The 27,109-nt window shown below is 37.5% G+C and overlaps 1 protein-coding gene across 1 annotated transcript; it reads right to left on the bottom strand.

Annotated features, from left to right (window-relative positions):
• Positions 1–15,832: 15,832 nt before the first annotated feature.
• MS3_00001109 (uncharacterized protein) lies at positions 15,833–26,426 on the bottom strand. Its single transcript, XM_051208616.1, has one exon. It carries the CDS (start codon positions 24,780–24,782, stop codon positions 24,441–24,443), a length of 342 nt encoding a protein of 113 aa, XP_051070702.1. The 5' UTR covers positions 24,783–26,426; the 3' UTR covers positions 15,833–24,440.
• Positions 26,427–27,109: the final 683 nt, after the last annotated feature.

Below are 27,109 nucleotides of genomic sequence, written 5' to 3'. Positions count from 1 at the left end.
CCCCAGAGAACAGGCCTGTCCAACGAATCGAAGACAGCCCTGATGTCAAGAAACCTACGATTGTTGGCCTTTGATAAGTATGGCGGTGTTCTAACATTAGGCGGAGGGTGAATATATGATCAATACATCCTCGACCAGAACGAAACCCAGCCTGCTCCTCGCGAGTCAATCTTCCTCGCGTTTTTGAACCTACAAAGTATGACGGAAGCCAACAGTTTGGACGCAATCGGAAGTGGACTTATCTCCTGATAGTTGTTACAGGAACGACGTGAACCCATTTTAAAGATAGGGACAACTATCGACTCATTCCATGACGTTGGTACACTCTCTAGTTCCCAGACATTTGTAAACAACGTCGTCAGTTCCTTAGCTAGAAAGTCACCACCATCTTTAAAAAGAGCCGAAGGTAAGTCATCTGGGCCAGGTGATTTGTAGCGCTTCAAGAGTTGGAGTTCCTTGCAGACTTCCTCCTCATTTGGTGGATCAGTTGTCACCGGCCATGGAGGGCAGGACAGTCTGATCGATGTTGCCGGAGCAGCAGGCCAGTTGAACTGCCCTTCGTCCAAGACGTCGGTGGATGTTGGTGATTGGCATCCCCACATCCTCGCAGATTGTTTCGCTCACACCAGACTTCTTGCTGCCAGTGTCTCGGGTGAGTTGGAAGAACTTCCGGTGGTTACCAGATCCAGCCGCTGCTCCCAGCTCATTAGCACGCTCCGACCAGCAGGCTTCTCGGTCCTTACGCAAGCTTTGCTCAGTTTCATTACGTGACATCCTTCGTTTGTGGCCAAACTCACGGTCACCCGGAGTAGACCGACGGGCTTCAATGAGTTGTAAGGAACCAGAAGAAATCCAGTGCTTATAAGCGGGACGTTTCGTGAAGCCGCAAGCGGCTTTACTCGCCATTTTGATGGTGTTATGAAGTTGCAACCAATGTTCATCTATACTTTTCGGTGGAATGGTAGCTAGCCTAGAAACTAGCTCGATTCGATACTTACTTGCAACAGAAGTTGCAACCAACATACATCAATACGTTGGTGGCTTCACTTCGTTGTCCACTGAAAAGTAAGGTAAGATTGGCGCAGACCAAGGCATGATCAGAGTCCAGATAGGTACTCCAAAAGGAGCGGCAGTCTTGTACACAACCACGCCAGCGGTAGCTGATCGCGATGTGATCAATCTGAATCCAGGCTTGAGATGCAGAAGGAGGATGCCAGGTGGGACATCGGCGATGACTGTGCCGAAAGTTAGTGCTAGCCAGAAACAGGTTGTGGTCTGTGGACAGTTGCAGTAGACGGTCCCCGTTATCTATCCTGCGACCAACAAGTCCCCATTCGCCACCTAAACGACTCTCTTCTGTGCCTAGACGCCCGACCTGAGCATTCAAGTCTCCGGCTACTAATACAATATCTGTCGAACGCACTTTCTGGAGAACAACAGTTAACTGGTGGTAGAATTCATCCTTGATTGCATCCGGACTGCAATCTGTCGGGGCATAGGCGGAGATGACGAAAAGACATCGTTTCTCACGCCGATTTCTTCTCACTTTGATGGAACTTTCTAATCTAACAGTACATAACGGACTGTCAATGGGGATCCAATCAATTAGTGCTGCCTCAGCTCTAGCGCTTAGTCCGACACCAATGCCAGCAACACCAGACGAAGATGCCACAGGGTCACCGGATAAGCGCACGTAAAACAAGCCTTTTGAAGCGACAGATGTAGAACGAATTTGTAGTACTTCACCAGAGTCTTAAATACGGGTCTCGGATAGACAGCAAACATCGATATTAAGACTTTCTAAAAACATAGCCAGCCCTATCTGTTGTCCGAGCTGCATGAGTGTGCGAACGTTGAAGGCAGCCAGTTTGAATGATGCACGTGGTTTCAGAAAACTGCTTCCGTACTCATATTCGGTGGTAACATACAATTTTCAACCGGACAGTGACTCGAGAACGTTTAGATAGAGTCGAATTTCCACCATGGGCGAGCTGCTGTATAAGTCGAAAAAATAAGCATAGACAGAGTAGGAATAGAAGAGGGTAAGTGACGTGATAAATAATAATAATAATAATAATAATAATAATAATAATAATAATAATAATAATAATGTGAATCTTTTTAACTGTAAATCGAATCGAGAATGGAATTTTCAGTAGGTATCGACATTTTCATTTTATTTGTGTGTAGGCTGTTATACTGCCCAGTTTGTTAGGAAATGAGATCGGCAAAAAACGGCAACAATTGAAGTTAGTAGTTTCAAAGTTAAGACCAGTAAAAACTGACAATACTGATTTTTTTACAAGTTTAAATATAAGGTGTTTGGAATTGAAAATTAATGAACTGCTGTTTAATTATTGAGTTACAACGAAAAGGTTAATTAGTGAGAAAATGAAACGCGTCACTTTTTGGTTAAAGGTTGAATTTTTAAACCAATGAGTCTCAGATCCACAAAAATTTGGCGTATTTAACTAAAAGATCCTACAAAACAGGGATTTACAATACTTCAAAAACCTTTTGACAGAAATACAAAAGCCCAGTGGTTCGTGAATGATTTTTTTTGTCATTATTCACAAGTACGAGATAACCACCCAAAATCCAAAGAATTCATAGAAGACCGTCAGATTTATTGAATAAAAGCATACAAACCCGGTAATTATATAAAAAGTCTTCATTAGAAATTGAAGAGTAGCAAAAATAATAAAAACCTAAATGTAAATTAGAAGTCATATTAAACTAGTAATTTTCAGGTACACATTGCTTTAAGATGATGATTTTTATACCCGCTATATACAGACAGACAGAAAATAAAATATTCCCACCAGGAAGTCCCTAAACCGAGCAACAGATATCTGTTAATAATTCACAACTAATGTTCAAATAGATAGAGGAAAAAGAAACATCGTTGACTATATCAACGAAGCTTCGAAACTTATAATAAAATGATGTGAAAAGGAAGTTCAGTGATGAATTTTGCGTTATTTTATAACTCATTGTGGGTTTTCAAACTAAACAAAAGTTTATTAGGGTGTAAAGTAAAACCACAGTACCAATTCCAATAATATATATAATTAAAAAAAGTATTTTGTCAGATTAGCATTTCTTACTTTATTCTTTGGGCGAGGTATAAAAAGTTCTGAACCAGAAGATGACGTACAACCTGGTGATTTAAATAGTCCATGATTATCACTACAATGATTGTCATCTACCTGAAATTATAAAAGGAATGTGACAAAAATTTTATCAAATACTCTGCTACTAGTAAGTTTTGTTAGATGAAAGAAAATATTGACGCTATTTTAACATGTTTTTTAGACCAATGTCTTTATAAAGATTTAAAAGCCTTGAAAATGAGAGTCAGAAGATATTTAAATTGTACTGTAGTAACGATAACGTACATCAAGTATTTTAAAAATATCTACCAAATCATTATTGTTTATTTGTACAGGCTAGATAATTTGCTCATATTCATTTTTTAGCGATTGACGTTGTCTTTGTTGTAGAGACGACCTACAATTTTACACAACAATCCTCTTATAATAACACTTTTATTTTCATATGTTCTATTTTCCTTCGATAATCATAAAAGTGAGTCCATCAACATGTACTCATTATACGACACTAGGTTCAAGATTTATATGAGATGGGAGAAAACCTCGTAAATATATACTAAACAAGGTTGAGTCGAACAAGGATTAATTTTTATTAGGCAGACTCCCTCCACGTAAACATTTGTACCGATTATTTACTATATTCAAAACAATTTTTTAATCATCCTTCAGATTGAAATCCTTAAACCACCTGTTACTCATCAATATATTAGAGCAGGTATGGGCCAGTGGCTATCTGAACTTGGTAGATAAGTGGATAACGCAATGGAGTCGGAAGCGAACGGTACTGAACTGAGTCCCATGGTGAAGATCAACTCTAGGATTCAGATAAATCCGGCTGACGAGTCCCAAATAGGACGAGATGTGAGTCCTGCATTCCACTACCAACCGTTATCCAGCTATGCTTAAAAAGTCAACGATATTGCTTTCAAGTAAACCTTCAGCAACATTTACTCTAATATACATGAATATGTGTACAGATGTATGAGGGAATTCTCGAGTCAATGATCACAACAAAATAGATTATACTGGGTAAAAGGTACAAACTGACAGTAACAAAACAGATGTACTGGAAGTGATAAGAATAAAATAATAATCATTAAAACTTGTTGAAATTACATGATAAAAAGCGTTAGTCAAATAGTGAGGAATACCTTATTATCTACACAATTTTTAGTGATTACTATTTTAATATCCATTTGCCCAAGTTTGACCTACTTTCTACGTCGAAATATTGACTAGAGCTTTTGCTATTTTACTATTCCCATTACTATTACTGGTACACCTGTCTTCTTACAATTAGCACGTTTTACGTATTATGTCCAGCTACATAATCTATTTCATTATGATCACTGACTCATTAATTGCCTTGATTAGTTTGATATTTTCACACTAATATTCATGTATATTAGAGTACAGCCTGATGATGATCTAACTGAAAACAATACTGTTCGCTTATATGTGTTGTTCTAGTTTCCAAGATAGGGATTTTTAATATTCTATCCACACGTCATACAAAGGTTTTAGATACAAAAGTTTGAAGTTTGACAGTATGAAAAACAGGAATCCATAACATGTTAAAAATGGGAAGTACTAAAATGAACCGGGAAAGCCCATAGTTACCATAAACCTTAAGTCGACATCTTTTCCTCAAAAACCAAATTAGAAATTAACAACAAGAATGAGAATAATAATAATGATATTTCAAGTGACGTCTCCATACTTTTCGTTGAATAGAATATGAATTCGATACGGATATACTAGTTGAACCGAAAAGTGACTTTGAGCTCAAAACATTTGCGTTAGATGAATCAGTTGTCGGGGGTGATGTTGATAATATTGAATCACTTGTTGATTTAGCCTGAATCTTTGACGGGAAATTAAAAAAATCATCGCATTTTTATGAAATCTAATATTCAGTAAAAGAACGAGTGAACTTGACAAAAAACCATCAAATGAACTAAAGGCCCAAAGCTAGTAAACTGGAGAAATCCAGAATGTAAAAAGCCAAACTGTCAATATGATACAACTTGACATAAATGGACGTTTTCGTGAATGCTAACAACTTATTTCATTGAATGCTCAAGAAGTTAATGTTAGTAGGTTAGAGCCCTAACAACTGCATATCTAGAATCACATTGAAATACGCTGATTAGCTTATTTTCAATCAATTAGCACTAGCGAATGAGTAAAGATGCTAGAAGATCCCCATAAAAACTTCATATAAATGTTAGAAGGACCTTAAGTTACGTTTTTGTTATTAGTTGTCAGTTTCTTTCTTAAGCTAGCAACTTTGATGATATTTTTCTACTTCATACTTCTGTAATCAACTTTTCGGTTATCTAGTTGGCTGCTGTCATTCTGGGTTTACATGTTTTGATGTCCCGAGGTCTCTGGGTCTTACCACATAATATGAGTTGTTCGATTTGAATTTCTGTTAAAAAAATAAAGCCGTAAGATCATATCACAACGACGACCCTGAGTGGTTTATCAGCTAATCATAACCTTATTTTGAAATTGGTTCAAGTTTCTTGAGTTTACTTTGGTATTGCTCGAAGGTCATTCATAAAGTAAAGTCTCGTCTAAACGTAATACAATCAAAGTGAACGACAAATAATTTTAACATGATTAATGAACGAGGAAAACACAAAACGTAAAGAACACAATCGAACGACCTTGAGGTTTGATCCCAACTGCTTATAGCCTGTCAGGAGGCTCAAAAGATAAGTGAATGGATTATCATTCTAGGATATGGATTTTGAGATTCTTGCACTATAGCTGGTGTCAGCTTGTGATAAAGACCCTAACCCTAACTCCCAATCCTAAGTTCCAGCACTATTTCCTAACCCTCTACTAATCTAAGGAGAGGAATCTAATACATCGTTCAGATCTAAACAACATAATGTAAATTTCCATCTAAACAATTAACAAGATTTTACTAAAAAAAAATACCTTTTTCCGCTTCTCATATTTGATTATGAACCCTGATTCCAGTAGAGCCAACTATCATGGAGCTATAGCTCAAATAGCTTTCAACAATTTCGATCTGGATAACTGACCAGTATGATTAAAGCCACCACACAAGTCTAAGTATACACCTGGGTGGTTATCGATTTCTTAGTATATTCTGTGGAACAACTAAGCGTCAAAGTAGCAATTTTTATTTATTTTCAAACATGAAACAACAAAATTAAGATATGCTTGCCTGCTTAGTAATACAACTACTTGGTTTCATGGAAACGCTCAGTTCATTGATCAATTTCGCACTATTTAATTGCACCCACTTATAGGTAGCTTTGAGATTTGCATCATTTACCTAAAAAAAGAAATTTTTTATTATACGCTCAGACGGGGAAAAGAGACGAAGCACTTCTAAGACTTTTAGGGAATAAACGGAATGTGAACTAAGAATACATTTACAACAACGAGTGACAGCCAAGTATGCAGCACGTCTGTAGTCTTGAGCATAAAAAACCTATTAATGATAGTATAAAATCATGCTTCTCGAGTGACAATTAATAATTGTTAATTTTTATAGTTTTATTAAGCACAAAGCTTTATATCAGCCTTCCGACGAGACACCGACAAACTCAACGAATTCCAGATAGCTCTCAACAATAAGTTCCAAGCCTTACAAGATCTACTCAAAGAAGAGGAAACCACTAAGGAGGACGACTAGAAAGTAATTAAAGAACCACTAACTTCAACGTGTTAAGAAATTCTGGGTTACAAGAAGCATTATCATAAGGAATGGATCTCTATGGAAACCATCGACAAGATTCAAGAAAAAAGCAGGAAGATAGTAATTAACAACAGTCGACCAAGATCTGAGAAAGTCAATGCACACGTCGAATGCACAGCAGCAAACAAGACGGTGAAAAGGATCATTAGAGCCGACAAACAGAAATACGTAAAACACCTTGCAGTTACATTGGAAAAACCTGCAAGCGAAGGAAACAGACAACTATATGATATGACCAAAAAAACTAGCTGAAACATATAGTAAACCAGATAGACCAGTCAAGGACAAAGAAGGTAAGCCAATGACTGAAACTGAGGAACAACAAAACAGATAGGTAGAACACCTTGAAGAACTCTTGAAAAGATCAACCACATTGAACCTACCGGACATCGAAGCAGCACCGAAAGACCAAATCACCACACTACGGATCATTATTAAACAATCAGTTGATTGGAACTCGTCACTATACATCAACTTCCTTGACTATGAGGAAGCGTTTGACAGTGTGAATAGAACCTTCTTCGACACTGTGGAGTGAGTAGCCGAGCAGATCTTCAACATCATACGACGAAGTACACTGTAAAGTTGCGCATGCAAGACAGCTGACAGATGCATTCCAAGTGAGGACCGGTGTCAGACAAGGCTGTTAACTCTCGCCTTTCCTCTTTCTTCAAGTGGTTGACTGGATTATGAAAACCTCCATATCTCAGGGGAGCACGGAATACAATGGACAACTTGGAAGCAACAAGACGATTTGGACCTTGTAAATGACCTAGCTCTTCTTTTATCCCATACACTAACAAATTTAGGTGAAGACAACCAGTGTAGTAACAGCCTCTACAGCAATAGGCTTCAACATACACAAGGGAAAAAGCAAGATCCTGAAATTCAACACGGAGAACACCAACCCAGTCACACTTGATGGAGAAGCACTGGAGGAGGTGGAGACTTTCACGTACCTAAACAGCATCATCGATCAACAAGGAGGATTGGCAAAACGAAGACAGCATTCCTACAACTGAAGAGCATATGGAACTCAATACAACTGTCAACCAACATTAAAGTCACAATCTCCAATACGGACGTCAAGACAGTCCTACTGTACGGAGCTGAAACTCGGAGAACTACTACAACCATCATCAAAAACGTACAAGTATTTATAAACAGTTTTCTACGTAAGGTACTCAATGTCCGTTGACCAGATACCATCAGCAACAGCCCTCTGTGGGAGAGAATAAACCAGCTTCCAAGTGAAGGGGAAACTAGAAAAAGATGTTGCAGTTGGATAGGACATACGTTGAGGAAATCATCAGACTGCATTACGAGGTAAGCGCTAACTTGGAATCCTGAAGGTGAAAGGAAAAGTGGAAGACCAAGGAACACATTGTGTCGGGAAACGAAGGCAGAGATCAAAAGAATGAACAGCATCTGAAAACAACTAGAACGGATTGCTTAGAACAGGGTTGGATTAATAGTGATATTGGGCGGCCTATGTTCCTCCACAAAGAGTTACAGGCATAAGTAGGCAAGTAAGTAGATGTAACCATTTTGATACCGCGACTGTAAACGACTAGGTAAACAACGACCAGCTATATATAGACTCCTTATAAACCTGTCTTATCTGCCCTCCTCAATACGAAAATACAATCTTTCTCGTTATAACTGCTTGTGTTCGGTACAGATACCATGTAAATAACACAAGAGCCAGAAAGTGTCTTTAGACAGCGGAAATCAAGTTTTGATAAGCTAAATCACCCGGCTGTAATAAAGCAAATGTGTTTTCGTATGCGATTATGGAGCCTCAACATTAAGCACCGAACTCTGACACAGAGTTTCTTAGAGAAACAGATGATTAGTTACTTTACAGCAATCCAAAATTTAGAAAAAAGTTCGTTTATTTGATAATTTACAATTAGTAACAAAACAGGATCAGCAAACAAAAAGAAATCTACGGAAGTAAAAATATGTTTCGAAAATTAACAGTAAATAAGCACCAAACATTCAAAGAGAGAACATCCATTGTATTTTATTACAGTTGGATATCACTAGTAAGCAAAATGTACATTAGGAGTTAAACAAGATTACAACACTCACTTTAACGTTAAAGCGATTGTCAAAAACTACTTCGTTTGTATTGTCCATTCGATAAACTACTGCAGATAAACTAACAGCTAAAATTGATTCTACAGATTCAGTAACTTCATTTTCCACTAGTTCGGATGTTTTCTTAGCTATTAGTTGTACATCTTTATTTTTCACTAAAGATATAACAGAGGTAGAATACTTGTTTGATAATGAACATTTTGGACCAACTTAAACTATCAGATTCAGTAGGAGACGAATTCTCATGATCATGCATAACTGACAAATCACCTTCATCACCACCACCTTCGCTGCTATTTAAAATCGAAGCTGAATTTGGCAACCGCGCTAGTGAAGATGAACGCGACTCGAACCCAGACAAAAAAGGACTGTTACATGAATCGGCTAGAAACAGATTAAATAAACACGAACTAAAACTCCACTACATTTTTGTCGATTGTTTAAACAAACTGCATCATAATTTGCATTTTTCAGCATTTATATTAGTCAAGGAAATACGTTATTCAATAAACCTTAATTTTAATGACTAGCGGAGGTAGGGATAGCAATTTCAGAAGACTGTAGAAAAGACTATTTTAAGCAGGTTTGTTACAAAAAGATAACTATTTTAGAATTCATGTTATTCATGAATTACAAGTTGCATGCGAAAATGAAACACGGAATAATAGCTTCTAGATCCAATGGATAAATAAATGTGAGGAATAGCACATCCAGATTAGCAGGGGTAGTATAATTTTATTTAATGCTTTTGAAAACATTAACTGTATGAAGCTTTTGGTAAAACCCTATTTCAATCAGAAATAATAAGACGCGTGTTATGGTTTGGTAAATCTTAAGAAATAACACGACTTGTAAAAACAAAAGTAACTTACATTTTAGGGACAGTCATGATCTAGTGCTTGGAATTTAAAATTCTTAACTACCAACTCGTTAGTCCATGGCACGCATAAAAGACAAATAATTAGTTAACTGATGACACGCAACTAATGTGGCTATTAGTTAAGTTTATATTTAGCTTCTGTGAGCTTATAAATTTGACATAACCCTAATTTGAAAACGAAAATAAACCCGACGGATCTTAGTGAATAAATACCTAACCGATTTTAGTCAAGTAGCTCCAGAGAAACTTGCTATACACGTAGATGATTATTGATGGCCTCCAACTATTCCCACTTTCACTGTGTGGGAAATGAGTTTTGCAGAAAGCTTTTAAGTATGCTATAAAAGATCAAACACACAGACAGTCATTGTGATTGATGAATTCAACAGATAATTGCTACAAATCTTTAACTGAAAAGCTATGGAAATCTATTATTTAGTTTATCTAAATCGACCTCAGTACTATAAAGTGTAGATCTACATGAGCAAAATACCTATTAAATAAAATTCATGATGTACCTTAAATGTTAATCATGTCACACGTTCGGCTTGAAAATCACTACGCAGATATTGTAACGAGTTTATAATTGTAAAGAACATACCCGTATGAAACTCATTGGTTTTATGAACACTCAACGGTCCTGACAAGCGCATTGTTTGATTGGGGACTTTGATGAATAGATCATCAGTATGGCCCAGTGATTTCCTTATTCGGTTGTGCTTGATGTTTAATAATGAAAAAGTTCAGTGATTAAAATCCTTAAGAAACAATAAAATATATAAAAAGTCAACGATATTGTACGACCCCTATACATTGCCTGTGGTGGATAACTGTTTCACGTATGACATGATTCAACTCCATTGATCACGGTTTTTCACCAGAACTTCAGTTATATTTTGAAGCTAGACAATAGTAAACACAGGATTAGTGTAAGTCTGAGGGGATTTGTGAAGACGAATTTTCAGTTTAAATCACGAAATGACCTTAACTAAACTACTATTTAAAACCCAGAACTATTGGAAGGCCATTTTGTCCCAGTACGGGACTCCTGACTATGCTTCATTGGGAACAACATGTAAGTAATCAAGTAAAAGAACAGGACTCCTCAACAGTGCACAATTAAGACCCTGAATCCAGAACCTGCTACACTTTCCACAAGCTCACCTATACTATTATAGAAAAATTAACGATGAGGAAACAGAATCGATCTGAACAATGTGATTTACTTGCTCTATACATTTCGAACAACCTGTTCACACATACATATCAAGGTACTTTACATGAAAACTAATAAAGATTAATTAAATAAAAGTTCAAACAAAAGTAAAGTGGTAGTCTTAATCAAAGAAGCTAATTACAACGTCAGCCACAACGTAGGACCGGACACATATATGTATCGGTACAAGTTGCCACACCTCATTAACACAAGATGAACACCGGATTCATAAACGTAGTTAATTCAGAGGTGTTAATACATAAAAGAAAGATTGCAATAAGGATATAGTACAGGAAGAAAGAATTAGTTCGTAGAAACAAAGATATGAAGCAATTTTAATCTCTTAGTTTAAGGGAAGACAGAGAGTGTATACATGGACGCCATTGTGATCGATTCTGAGTAATGTCACCACGAGTCTCCAACCATTGGTTACGATAGTCACGCGGACCCCAACCAAGTAGTCTGCATCTACCAACATGGCTCAGACTAGAAGTTAGTGACTTCAAGCACTGATGCCACGTTTTTGGTTTGGCCACCCCTAAATTTCTTCCAACCATCCCCATTTGAATCCGTGCTGAAGTTTAAGATTACGAGTAATCGTTTCTGTACACATAAACAGAGTTCCAATTTGCGAATAAATAAGGCTTCCATAGACTTAATAATTCGTCCTTGGCAATCTTCACACATCTTAGAAGCTGTATCAATGTCGATTGTATGCCTCGTTATAATCGTGTTTTGATATCGATGAACATGCTTCCCTAACTGCAACGTTTATTGGAGTATTTAACGCTAGCTGGCTACATGTTTCATAATATTTGACTGGATTATTCGACTCCTCCCAAAGTACGTGTCCACAAAAAATGAGTTCGAAGGAGCAGTGGAATGCGAGATGATCGTTTAAAAAATGACTAGGCTCATACGGAATCATTGGTTTAGTCTTTTCAATCACAGTTATCCTACAAGTCGTTGGTTGTCAGACAAATCAAGACCAACAACATTTAACAATAAGTGAGCTGCAGGTCTTGCATTGAAAGGTCGAAGCACCAGATTATTTAAAAGATGGAGATACAAACACAGTAGGAAGTCTATTATAGATATAAGAAAAGTCAAGAGAAGTTTCATTCAATAGATTTAAGTGGCATGGGAGTATAAATTAAAAATAACTTACTGAAGCAGATAACTTAAGACCACTGTTTAAAACACCTAAAGTGTGTTTTGAGCAGGCTGAAACCAGTTCTTGTTATAAATTCAAAATAATTTACGTGTAAGTGAGTTGGAGATTGGACTGCAGTTTAAGCTCTTGAATTCGGATGGATCTGAATTTTCCTTTGATAAATCTCGGAAGTCTAAAGCGATGAAATAAAGTGAAAGCAGTTACCATCTGCCTGTGTAAGACTTCTCTGGTTTTGTGCGGTGTTAGAAGACTCAAAACTGCAGTCCGCAGATACCATAGTGTCAGATACATCAAAGGCTGGTTGGTTTTCAGTGTTGACATCACACTCTTGTGTACGAATATCACCAGGTTTGCATTCCGCTACATGATAAGAAACTGGAGGTGGAGGATCAGATTCAGATGACGGTATAAAATTAGAGCTTTCACATCCACATAATTCAGAATCTGTAGAATCCATCTCGAAAAGACCGCAGCGGCACGAACGTTGTATTTCTGCGCTCCTTCTTAAATAGTTCAACAAGTTCTGGACAAAATAAAAATTTACTCTTAACAGGCTCCCATATCTAGAAATGGTAGATCACTACTGCCTCCAGGTGGAAACCTAGGTAAATTTAACAAAATAAGATATGTCACCGGGAAAGCTTAGTTTTTGTGGCAATTTAAATAATACTAACATTTGTTTCTTTCAAGGATTTGCAGACTTCATTTTTTATCGGACATCATCATCCCCGTTTCGATAATTGTTTCTCTAAGTTAATGCATTCCCGAATCTGTTCAAATTGATATCCCACTTGTTAATAAGAGCTTTTAAAGTTTGTAGAGCATTTCCTACTAACACCCATAGGGTTGAAAGGTAAAATGATAGAGACGAGTTTGTTAGATGGTTCCGTGACGGCAAATGAATGACTAAAATAAAAAGTCCTCCAAGTCTCTGATATTGTTGCAGATCTCATTGGTTTAACTGGACACACCTTACCTGAATGTGCTCGGTCGATCATACGCACCAGATCATGACTAGAGTATCTCTTACAACAATCAGTCAGCTTAGATCGTACATTTCTCGACGCGTCAACCAAATATATCTTCGAATCCTTTCATTCGTGACTTTCAATCTGAATAACATTAGATACTCGATTAAAAGTTTTACGGACATCAGTGTTGTCGAGCCCTAAATACTCGTGACATATTAAGTTCTAATGTTAGTTGAGACATATAGGCTACAGCTAGACCACACTAATAAAGATAGGACACAGTTTTTGGTAAGACAGCGCTAACACAAGTACTAGAACAAGATGATTTAAGTACAGTCGTAATTCGTAGCTTAAAAATGACTGAAGTAAAGCAGTTTTTAGCGGATTTTAGTGTGATAATTTCACAGAGGCTTCAAACGGTTTAACTACGAAATGACCCGGATTTTGTATTGCAGCGGTAAACGAATCCTGAAAATTAATAGCTCTGTAAGTCTTCGATATTCGATGCTCTCGGTCATGCATCCACGCCAGATCACGAGTTCATGCTCTGTGCTCAACATCTCCTACAGCCGCTGGCCAGCCTAGACTATTCACTTCCCAATATATCGAAACTCCATCGAATATATCTCCTCGCATCTAAATTCTGAGTTCACTGGGTTGGCACGCTTCAATTATAGGTATTGCTGGTTAAGATGTTGTTAAACTCAAAATACTTGTGGCACCTTCAATATCACACATGTTTCTCTTCTGAATGCCTCTAAGCTGTGATGGAGTACGACATAGTTCAGAAACATTAAGGGCTTTATCTTAAGACAGAGTTGGTCAATATTTTTTGAGCTAACTGCATTTCACTACTGCGAATATTAGTGTAATCCACTAGTGGGGAAGCGAAATCAAGTTTACACTTACGTAAATGGAATTTAGTGGAAGCACTGATCAACCTGCGACTCTTTAGCATAAGGTGAATATATATAGGTGCAGTTGTGACCTTTACACACCCCTCGGGCATCACAAAGTTATCCCAGGTATGGAAAATACATATCGATTAATGTTCTCTTATAGTCTCACTGAGACATGCAAAATGAATCTTGTATTCTTAGAAAATCAATTGTTCGCGATATGAAAGTCTCTAATTTTACATGCTAAGCAACAATTCTTGACTAGGAGGCAAACCTACGAAAAATAGTGCAAATCCATGGGAGTAACAGGTCTCATATTTGAAATGTATGGTTATCCTGCAAAATGTAACTCTGCAATTTCGCTCGTTATTCAAGTCCCTGACCATTTTATTGCTAGAAGTAACACCCAGAATCTGACTGGAAAGCGGATGCAGCTGCCAGGATCGGCTGCCTAGACTAGGTATTCATGCACTGCCTTGTGTTGATCTTCAATTGTTCAAAGTAAAGTCCATGTCGTGCGACATGAACTGGCCCATGCAGCAGTGGTCTCACTGTCGCTTCAACCTGATCTTACAAATAAAGTTCCTTAAAAACATCGTGTTTTTTCCATATGGTCATCAAAGTAGTAACGACACCTGGTTACTACGACGTTTTAATCCGCGTTACGTATCAATCTCGAGGCGTGGAGTCTATGTAAGCAAGGAGGACAAATACTTTTCATACAACCAAGTTGTAGTTTGGACACGACAATAACTGCAACTAGGGCTGCAACATTAAGGTTGGCCTAAATAATAAGACTTCGGTATCGTTGTAGACCATCCCTGTAAGATCAAGTTATAAAAATGTTAAGTAAATTAGCTTTTTTGGAATAAAAACTGGTTCATTTTGAAAGAAAAAAGACGTCGCTAATCTAGGGAATACATGTCAACTATGGAATTTCGAATTTAAAAAATCATCCGATTATGGAGTATGGATAGTGTGTATAACCTGTTCACGGTTCATGGCCCAACCCGGCAGTAACAATAACCACTGGAAATAATTTTCAGTCATGACCAATGAATTTGTGATGCGAAAACGAATATACAGGGAGTCTTAAGAATAGGAAAGTAACCAATCGAAAAGTAACTGCTATTTGTTTGACTTATGCTCTACCTCCTTATTCTTCATTGTGTCTACGCAAGCGTCAGTGACGAACCAAACCCAACGTGTATGCCCCAGCCAGTGGTAACTCCATACAATGAAACAAGCGTTGATGTTTTCCATACGGACTTACAGTTATAGTGCGTTTCGCCGTTACACGGTACACCAATATATTCAACTCAGCAATAGTCGAATACCAAAGAATCTATACATTAAACTGCAAACATAGATGGAAGTTATAACTAAGTGAACGTGGTCTGTAGAAATCCTCAAGTAAGCTGACGCAAAATGAAGACCAAAACCGGAAGTAAAATGAGTGATAGTAGTTTAATCTGGGCTCTTCAATAAATGCGTTTTCTATATAGGGGTGTCAAGAATGACGACCATGAATTTAAGTGTTAGAAAGTGTGCTGCTGTTATACCAAGCATATATGTTGTGAGAGTTTTACAAACAATCAGACTGATCTACCAAACCCAATTAAATAATCCTTTACTTAGTACGGTCGGTCAAAATCAAAGATATGACACTTCAGCTCCAGTGACGCTTCCCTCTCAAATGTGGATAGTATCGATTTTTCCTGTTAGAACAGATTGAATTGCTAAGCATGTAACACCTAGGAATAAGCCTGCGACAACCCTATGTATAGACAGGTCATAAGCACGCACAAAAGCACCGTCCAGTCATCTAATAGCCGTTTTTCATAAAAACTTCAATATTTGTTTCAAGAGACAAATTTCAAAATATTGAACGAAGAACGAAACGGAAAGTGGAGATTCGTGGCTAAAATTATGAACAAACCAAGTCAAAGGCTTGGGAAAACTAGTACGTAAAAAACTAGTAAAAATGGTTATATTCACAATAATGGTTTTTAGTGAGTCAAGTACTTCAGGAATAATCGATTACACTTATTTTATATGGGGACTAAATATGCTCCTTTTGTATATCAAATAGAGAAGTTTTTATGTGTTTATAGTCAACATACCAAGCCCTCTATTTCTTTTCTGTTTAGTAATAAACAGCTGAACCATTTTCTTAGAGCCACACGATTTTAATACAGATTTGAATAACAGGTTCACTCCATCTGCTCGTTAAAACCACCACAACATAAGCAAACAAATTGTATATTTAGAACAGTCACTCTGGATCCCTATTTAATCATGTCTTAGCCCAACTACCAATGTCAAACAACAATCTAATCTGGCCCAACTTGTTTTTAACAGTTTTAGCCCTCGTCCCAAAAATTTTAATTCTCAGCTTTTACTCCAGCTTAGCTGCCAGATATCAAGGTTACAACCAGGATTCCACTTTTACAGAAGAACCTAAAAATGCTAGCTCACGCAATCTGAAACATACGTTTATTCTGGCTCTTTAACGTCACTTGAAGTGAGTGAATTTCTTGGTCATTCCACTGTTATAACAAGATTGTTTCACTCTGGATTCGGTTCACTCGAATTAAGTAGCTTCAACTCATTGGTGAAGAACAAGATTCTTTAAGAACAAACACTAAATACGGTTTCATTCAATCCAACGTAATTAAATGAATTGAAGCAATCGTCTAACACACAGAGTTTAAAATGTATAAGCGCAACTGACTGTTGCATGTGACAGTTTCATGGTGTAAATTCGACCTTCCGACAATCAAACACTAGTCTTTGTGACGTCTTTTTTAAAGACTTTTGGTGTGAAGGTTGTAGCTGCCCCCAAATGCCCTGGTATGGCCGAGAGCGGGGTGAGTTCGCCCTCCCTCTCGAAATACTCTCACACAGCCACGCGTATACAGCCTCTGTCAGGGAAGTTCTACTCACTGCTTTCTCGTGACATTGGTGTTGTTTACGAAATTGACAGGACGAAAAGCGAATGTCCGGCGCTTTAACCGGATCACAAACCAATGGTGCACATGGACTCCAGTATCCTGTGGGAACAAATGGCGTATGAACCAATCGTTGGTCACCGGCTACCATGGGACTGCATCTCCTCACGATGCTCCACTGCCTTGTGGGTTAGACCTTTAGGTCAAATGCTCGGGGTGTGGCTCCTTAAGATAACCACCTTCGGTCTGGAAACCCGGGCCGTATCTCAGCCCGCACACAGAAACATGATAAACTGTCTACTTGTGAAAAATATTCCTCTCCCTTCAAATAACAATCAAGTAGCTCGCATTATTATTATTTACTACGTCACTTACCCTCTTCTATTCCTACTCTGTCTATGCTTATTTTTTCGACTTATACAGCAGCTCGCCCATGGTGGAAATTCGACTCTATCTAAACGTTCTCGAGTCACTGTCCGGTTGAAAATTGTATGTTACCACCGAATATGAGTACTGAAGCAGTTTTTCTGAAACCACGTGCATCATTCAAACTGGCTGCCTTCAACGTTCGCACACTCATGCAGCTCGGACAACAGATAGGGCTGGCTATGTTTTTAGAAAGTCTTAATATCGATGTTTGCTGTCTATCCGAGACCCGTATTTAAGACTCTGGTGAAGTACTACAAATTCGTTCTACATCTGTCGCTTCAAAAGGCTTGTTTTACGTGCGCTTATCCGGTGACCCTGTGGCATCTTCGTCTGGTGTTGCTGGCATTGGTGTCGGACTAAGCGCTAGAGCTGAGGCAACACTAATCGATTGGATCCCCATTGACAGTCCGTTATGTACTGTTAGATTAGAAAGTTCCATCAAAGTGAGAAGAAATCGGCGTGAGAAACGATGTCTTTTCGTCATCTCCGCCTATGCCCCGACAGATTGCAGTCCGGATGCAATCAAGGATGAATTCTACCACCAGTTAACTGTTGTTCTCCAGAAAGTGCGTTCGACAGATATTGTATTAGTAGCCGGAGACTTGAATGCTCAGGTCGGGCGTCTAGGCACAGAAGAGAGTCGTTTAGGTGGCGAATGGGGACTTGTTGGTCGCAGGATAGATAACGGGGACCGTCTACTGCAACTGTCCACAGACCACAACCTGTTTCTGGCTAGCACTAACTTTCGGCACAGTCATCGCCGATGTCCCACCTGGCATCCTCCTTCTGCATCTCAAGCCTGGATTCAGATTGATCACATCGCGATCAGCTACCGCTGGCGTGGTTGTGTACAAGACTGCCGCTCCTTTTGGAGTACCTATCTGGACTCTGATCATGCCTTGGTCTGCGCCAATCTTACCTTACTTTTCAGTGGACAACGAAGTGAAGCCACCAACGGATTGATGTAAGTTGGGTCTTTCTAGACTCCCTTACGATGAGCGTTTAAAACGCCTAAATCTTTTCCCCTTGTCGTATCGTAGGACACGAGGTGACCTTATACTGGCATTTCGTATCTTTAATTATGATTTGGGTGTTAATATGTCTTATCTTTTTTCTCTCTCCAGCACTAATAATCTCCGAGGTCATAGCAAGAATGTTCATAAACCACGATCTAATAAACTTAAAGTGGGGTCCCGTTTTTCTCATCGAGTAGTCAATGATTGGAACGCCTTACCCGAACAAGTGGTATCAGCCCCTTCACTGAATACTTTCAAGGAGAAGCTGGACCTTCACTGGAAAGTAATGTGTCAGGATTAATACAGGTTCACCAGCTACTATCCTTATTACTGAAGACTGAAGACTAATATTAAGAGTGAATCAAACACTATCTTTAAGCAACTAAATGACATGCGTTCTAAAGTTGAGTCACTTGCTAGCTCTTTACCAAAGCCTGATGATCTGGAACAAGAAATAAAGACATTAAGCTGCTTCTGTCAAAAGATATCGTTCCTGCGAACTTGATGACATCATCAAAGCAGAATCTGTTATCGACTTTATCGCTATTGAAGTTACCAAGCGAATAGTCTCTCGTAATAACGTGATTGTCTATAATATACCTGACAGAATCCCCATTAAAACTGTAAGGAATTCGATATTAAAAGCATCTAACCTTCAAGATAGTCCATGCCAATGCATTCGACTTAATAAAAAGCACCAGAAATACTCGTGCCCGGTCTTGTTCAGATTCGACTCTCATATATTAGCTGAACAGTTAAAATAATTCGAGCGGCTAATCTGCGCGCTTACGAAATTTAGAAACGCTCGTATAGTCTCAGATAAGACCACCAATCAAAGGCTTACGCAAAAACGCACCTTGAACGAAAATAAAGGTGTTGGGATCACAACAAACCACGATGCATCAGCTGCTGGATCCACTGATGCACCTACCTTATCTCATGTTCTCCAGTACTCTGATATGCCAACGAAGAGTGCTAGTTTGTCTTTTATGTCTGTAGTGACATCTGATAGCCAATGTACATCTAATGACGACATTAATCCGATATTACCCAGTTTACTATTAGAAGCCCATAAGCAAGTACTTAGTTCTAATGCGACAGCTTTTAAAAACACTGTCAAGACTAAAAAACCTATGCCACGTAAGAAGAATGTAAGTAAAGAACCTTCTGGTTCTAGACCCAATATCAAAAATATTACGATGACCCTACCCAATAAAAATAAGACTGTACTTCCCGACACCATGCTTTACCGTACGCATCGTAGGGGAGGTTATAAGGGCAGACTTGATTCAAATGTCTCACAAGATGGCCACTGCAATCATTATGTAAGCAGGCCTAATATTGGACAGACCACAATGAACCAACGCACCCTACGGTTATCCTCAAACGTTTTAAATAACATGCCTGTAAGACGTAACTATTCTCAACACTTTCCCATTGGGCAAGATGGATTACTGGGTTACTAACCATCAACCCAACCCCAACTGTCAGGTGCTTGTCTTAACTGTTCGCCTAGTTAAGTTCAACAATTTAATCCACTTTATGAAAATAATGATTTTTTTGGCCTTCAGAAATCCCTGGTCCCACTAGCAATACAGTTTGTTCAAGCGATAGCCCATACGATCAGTCAAACATAATAAGCCACAGTCTATGCAAACCCAAAATACATAACATCAGTAGGGAAGCTCTCGGTTTTTTACACTCCACACTCCCTTTTTAAACTTATTACTTATCAATGCACGTTCACTTCTGAACAAAATTTCAGCCTCGAGAACATTAGCTTTTCTAGCCAAACCTTCTTTCATACTTATCACTGAAACATGGTGCTCTCAAGCAGTATCTGATTCAGAATTAAATATCCAGAACTATCGACTCTATCGCTGTGACAGAGAAACTAAGCGAGGAGGTGGTTGTATTATATATGCTTTGGATACCCTAACAACTAATAAAGTTGAAGATAGTGTCCTGAATAGTTTACCAGAACCAGTCTGGATATCAGTCAACACCCTGAATCATAGTCTACTCCTTGGATGTATATACAGAGCTCCTGATAGTTCGGATAATGGGAATGATCTTATTATCAATGCATTCGTACATGCATCTTCTCTAAACTTTAGTGCTAAGGTTATCACTGGGGATTTCAGTTATCCTGGGATTAAATGGAGTACCGGTAATTGTCAGTCATGTAATGATGAGTTCTCGGCAACCATTAACATGCACTGCTGGTCGCAGTGGGTTCGTACCCCAACTAGAGGCGATAGTATACTCGATCTAATATTTAGTAGAGATGTTATCCCACTATCTGTAAAAGTATACGGTGAATTTGAAAGCAGTGACAATAAGATAGTAGTTTGAGCTCTCCCTATCTATCCCTCTTATAACCTATCCATTCAAAAAACCTGTCAATATAGAGACTATAAGCATGCTGACTGGGACCTCCTGCATTCACTGATTAAACTTTCAGACTGGGATAACTTTTTCTCATGTAATAGTCGCATAGATGCTACCGACGAATTCTATCTGACCATTAACTCTTGTTTAGATTCCTGTGTACCTCTTAAAACGTACAGGTTTAGTAAACCTTACGAATTATATATACCAGCTAAATATCGTAATAAACTAAAACGCCTACAGAATCGTTATTTTAAGTCAAACGACTTCACAGCAGTTGCACAAATAACAATAATTTTTAATCAAATTAAAGAGGAACATAGGTTAAAAGCCATTAATGAGGAGCTGTTAGCACTTATTACTATCTCGAAAGTACAAAACATAACTCTCCTTTTCAATAAACGCACTAAAGCAACTCGAAATGTTGATATACCGTGCATCCAGCATAATAGTACTTTTATATACGACTCTAAAACCATGGCAGACCTTTTCAGTAGTATTTTTCGAATGGTGTAAAAATCATAAGTGGCTCTGCTTCAAGAGTTATGCGCGTGACTAGCAACTCAATAAAATCTATCTCCTTCACATGCATGAAAATTAATAAGGCTATAAATACCCTTAAGCTTTCGAGAAGTCATGGAGTAGACGGGATTTCATCCTTTCTCTACAAATATGGTGGTCCAGGTATTCCACTTCTTCTAAAGGTGTTTACTCTCTCTATGGAAACTGGTTCTTACCCTTACTGTTGTAAAACCGCGTACATCATATCACGTTACAAACCTGGAGATAAGAATGACATGAACAATTACCGGCCGATAAATATTACTCCAGTTATTTCTAGGATTATGGAAAAAATTATAAGTGATGAACTTTCCAACTATTTACTTGCTGGAAAATTTATCAATGATACCCAACATGGATTTCTTAAAAATCGTTCTTGCATGACATGTCATTTTGACTTCTTTAATTTAGTCTATTCTCTACGTAGCCAAGGATATCTAGTCTTAGTGCTATATCTTTATTTATTTATTTATTTATCTATTTGAACACATAAATAATGGTACAAGAGAGCGCCAATATATATGCGCCACACAAAACAATGAGAATTTGAAGAGAAAGAAAAAAAAGATAAGGAGCGTGAAAAAAAGAAACAATAACGAAGAGGTGGGTGTGAGTTAGTGTAGTAATAATCATAGTAATAATGAGGGAACGGAAAGGTACAATCAGAAGAAATCTTTTAGTTAAGGAAGATACAACCACTTTTTATGAAGAAAGTTAAAGAAATTTACAGCAGGATCGCCACTGGCTTCTATTCTGAGCCATATCTGATAAAGTCTCTAGTCCCTCAGTCGCACCATCTCTTAGACTACAGCCAGGGAGTCGTGAAGGACCAACACCAGTTAGCCCTTTGTAGCTTTCTTTCATGCCACGACACCATGTCATGCGCTGACCACCTCTCCGCTTCTTCCAACCAGTCCCAGAGTCGGCAAATAATGCACGACGTGGAATTCTCTGGGACGACATTCGTAGAACATGTCCTAGCCACCGAAGTCGGTGTTTCAAGATGGTGACATCTGGACATTTCTAAAGCCTTTGACATGGTTATCCACCCACTTCTTATAGGTAAGCTCGCATCTTATGGGGTTCAAAATCCTTTGCTTGCTTGGTTTGATTCCCTTCTCAGCAATCGACATCAAATAGTTAAAATTAACTCTTCATTGTCCAACGCTGTCCCTGTTAGACGTGGTGTAATACAAGGTAGTGTCTTAGGTCCTTTGCTCTCTTTAGTGTTTATCAATGATATCTGTGAAAGCTTTTGTGTCGGTAAGCCCCTTCTATATGCAGATGATCTTAAAGTAGTATATTCATTTTCTCCACATGAGCTGAAAAATATACAAAATTGCATCAGCATGGAGCTTAACAAGGTAGCACAGTGGTGCTTAAAATGGCAACTGGAGCTTAATACGGCTAAATGTGGATGGATATGCTTCGGCGATACATCACTCAACCTAGACATTACCATAAATGGAGAAGTGTTATCTAGGTTTCATACAGTAGACTTAGGACTTAGATATTCCCAAGACTTGTCGTTTACAGAACATATATTAAAACAGACCTCTAAGTCTCAACGTCTAATAGGTTACATAACTCGAAACCTTTACAACAATGAGTCACGTATTCCAATGTACAAAGTTTGTGCTCGACCTCTTCTAGAATATTGCACGTTTATTCTTAGCAGTGCGCGCATAAAGGATAAATTAAGGCTGGAATCAGTACAGAGACGATTTACACTTCGTATTCTTGGAGTTGATTGTACCTTAACTTATAATTCTAGATGTAACAAACTTGGGCTAGACCCTTTATGGAGGAGGAGACTCAAATTAAATCTTATCTTTTTCTTCAAACTACTTCATAAACTATCGTTTACATCCAATCACGTGATTCAATATGCAGAAACTTCTCATTATGACATTCGTAATTCCTTGGCACTAGTGAAACAAACTCATTCTAAATCATCTCTTTATATGAATTACTTCACCTGTAAATTTTCTAGACTCGAATAACCTACCACAATCTATCCGCACGATAAAATCACTCCCATTATTTGTTCGCTGCATCGATGCATACTGCTCCTCTGAAAATGCATTGAATGGTCTATCACTTGCAAGTGTATCTCATTCCACAAGTGATATTTTAGGAACATTAAATGTTTAGCCATTCTTATTAATGAATTCCCTAAGTAAAACCACCTACCTGCTGTCACTTTATGTTAACACCGTCCCTAGCAAGTTTAACTAATTTGAATAACATCAACAGTATATCACATGTCACATGACACACGCATTTAGGTAGACCTGATTGATATATTTTGGTAATTACTTCTTTGTTGTTCCGTGTTCTCTGTTTTCGTTTTAATTTCTCTAGTTGTAGATAATTATCATTAATTCGATCTGGTACACGAATTGACCTCAATTACTACATTAATAAATCAACAGGCTGTCCATTTAAGAAATATTAAAAATTACCGGCTGATGCATTGGATCGCTGTAATGTATGTACTACCTAAACAATTACTGAACTGGTTTACTTAAAACTTTCTTCTATCATATGTTTGTTCTCCACGTCTAATGTTACTATTTATATCAAACTGACCATGCCTGTAAACTGGCGTGAATTCTGTAATTATTATTTTCAGAATAAATTATTATTACTGTATTTGGAATTCGAAATCAAGTATTCAACAAGTACAAATGAATCATTATTTCATTCAAACACCATATCCACCACAGCTTAAATTAGAGTCTAAGTGTCTGTAATCGATTGTACGTCTTCTTCTTAAGTTCATCCTTTGTCTGTCCGACATTGTACTGGATAAAAACTCTGTATTATCTAGAATGTGCTCATTAGTATTAGAATTAACAACCGAAATTGGAACAGACTCACCTGCTTCCTTGGATTGTGTAATCAGCATGTCGGTTGTGTACTGAAACCGCTGCTACCTAGAATTTGAACCATAGACTTTTAGACTATCTTCCCCCACGAAATAATATTGTATCTTTATATCCCCAAGTTATGAATATTAAGGCTTCCATTCTCACACTGGTTAGAGTAAACATTAGAAGTGACTTCGTGATAAGGATAAACAGCAGTTGATATGAAATCATCAGAATAGTAATCAAAATCGAGCTCATTTAGTACTTGTGCTTCGTATTGTACAAGTTTCCCAAGAGCAATAAATGCATTATGAGGACAAATAATATTTGATAGAACATCAAGATTTGATTCTTCTGAAATAGTTTCCTCCAATTTATTAAGAATGTCATTGCAGAGTAAAGGATCACTAGAAAAATCAGCATCTATCAAAACTACATCAGGTTTTTTTATCATGACTAGGTTCATTTAAAATATTTTCATCAGATTGGCAAGGAATTTCGTCAGAAATAAGTGAATGATTAGGAAAACCCATATCTGGTACAATGACATGAGAAATGTGATAAGTTGATTGATTAGAAACTGTTGTCTCGCAAGAATTCTGAGTTTCACTTAACTCTGAACTGCTATATGACTCTACACTGTCTTTTGAAATCGTTGATAAAGATAAATGATCGTTATAAATACTCAACTTAATATAATCAGAATTACAGGACATAATATTAGTTGCAGTAAGATGAACAGTAGTATTACAAACTGACTGAATATGTCCAATATCAACACATTTAAAGCACTTAGAATTACGAAATTTACATGAATTAAAAGAGTGGAACCTGCCACAGGACAAACGTTGAGCAAACTTGCGCCCATCTTCGTGAACTGCATCGCAACTCCTCGATGAATCATCTGCATAACCTTGAGTATGCACTGGGTTGGGGTGACGTAATGTAGTGGAATTTTTACATCCTCATGAGTCATTTTACGAAGTCTTCTTTTACCGCATTCGAACTTTGTTTACTTAACATAGTCTAGCATTAGATCCTTGAGAGCTATATAAGAAAGCGAAATGGGCTTTTCCGGTAAAGCCAGAGTTTTTAATAAGCTATATGCTTCTTTTCCGATGAATGTGAGGAAATGTGCTACAATATTAACATCCTCATCATCTCCCTTGGCCGTGGGCCAGATTTCGAACCCTTCGAAGTAATCCTCAAAAGCATCAAAATCTGAATGTATATTCAACAATTCCATCACAGGCTCAATCGAGACGCCAATGTGATGATTAGGAGTATTTGAATTAAAGTACGAAATAAGAATACCAGAAATAACGCAATTGGATCAAGAAGTACTAGATAAGCGCGAACGAATGTACTGCATTTGGAATTCGAAATCAAGTATTCAACAAGTACAAATGAATCATTAGTTCATTCAAACACCACAGCAGAATAACGATGAGGAAAAATTTGTACAAGTGCTAGATCTATGTTATTTAACGATTCATTTATGACCTTCACGAGGCCAGAGAAAACGTTCAGTGTCCAGAGGTCGGTTTCCTAATGTATGCGTGAGTTCAACTTGACTAATAATTTGCCTAGGGCTTAATGATGCTTCACTGACCCTTCGTGTTTTTAAAGTTTTTATAAACCTCAGACTTGTTGAGCTAAGAGCAGAGTGTCACATATATTGATCTAATCTAATTTAAATGTTGGCCAAAGCAGGAAAAGTAAGTTTCTAGATCATCAACCAATGTGACTTACAACATAAATGGAGATGGATTGATCCATAAAATTTGCTCAGGTAATTCGCGTTTTCGTTTCAGGATCACCGTCGTTAGTTGTTTAGTTTTCTTATATTGACATAGGGTTCTAACAATCACATCATGTGACCCTAATAGAATGCTACCGAAAATGTTGTTGATCTCTCTTGAATTCTATACTTTTCATTTCAGCATCCTAACAACTAATTATTTTTTCTTTACGTATTTATTTTAATTGATTGTTTAAGAGAATAAATACTCTTTCAAAATATCCTCAGTAATTAAGACGGCTTTTAGTAATTAACTAATGAAAAAATTAATATGACATTCAAAGAAGAATCGTAAAAATATCATTCTGAAATGAATAAATGAGCAAGTTGAGATATGAAATTTATGTTAATAACTCTTTCAATGAACCCAATTTGATGCCTCGATGTTTCAGAGAACTTTGAACTTAATGTGATTTAATCAATAATGATGTTTCAATTTTTAATTGTTTGCTCTCCAGTTGCTTAAAAAGGTATCATTATAAAATGATTCAACAATCGTTTGTTAATTATTTGTAAATGATATATGTGTAGTATCATTCATCATATACATGTATACGGACTTTTAAAATTATTATACACAGCATAAAATTCATAAAGCACACATTTTTAACATTGAATTAACGTTATAATATAGCAATTAAAATTGCCTGGAATACACGGGACCTGATGGATCTGTAGGGGTCGTGTGTGGGCACTTCTGAAGAGTTCCATACTAGGATGAAAAAGTTGTCTAGTCGTCAATAGCTTTCACTGGGACCTCGCATAAGATTACTGCGTGATTAATCTCACCTAAAAACATATAGGTTTACGAACAATAACTAATAAATTAACGGTGATATTACGGTCTACTTTTAGTATTAAAGTGATTAAATAAACAAACTGCTAGAATATGGTTAAAAGCAGTCTAAAGAAATGAAGGAAAATACTTATTGTATTTCGAATTTATATTTTAATCTAATTTTGTGACTAAATATCACTGTTATCACAGCCTT

Source organism: Schistosoma haematobium, chromosome ZW (assembly GCF_000699445.3).
Source record: "Schistosoma haematobium chromosome ZW, whole genome shotgun sequence".
Classification (NCBI taxonomy): Eukaryota; Metazoa; Platyhelminthes; class Trematoda; order Strigeidida; family Schistosomatidae; genus Schistosoma; species Schistosoma haematobium.
This window is presented reverse-complemented; position numbering and strand designations above follow the sequence as displayed.

Excerpts from the sequence above, each read along its gene's own strand:
- MS3_00001109 (XM_051208616.1), bottom strand. The coding sequence starts at position 24,782 with ATGAACCTAGTCATGATAAAAAAACCTGATGTAGTTTTGATAGATGCT.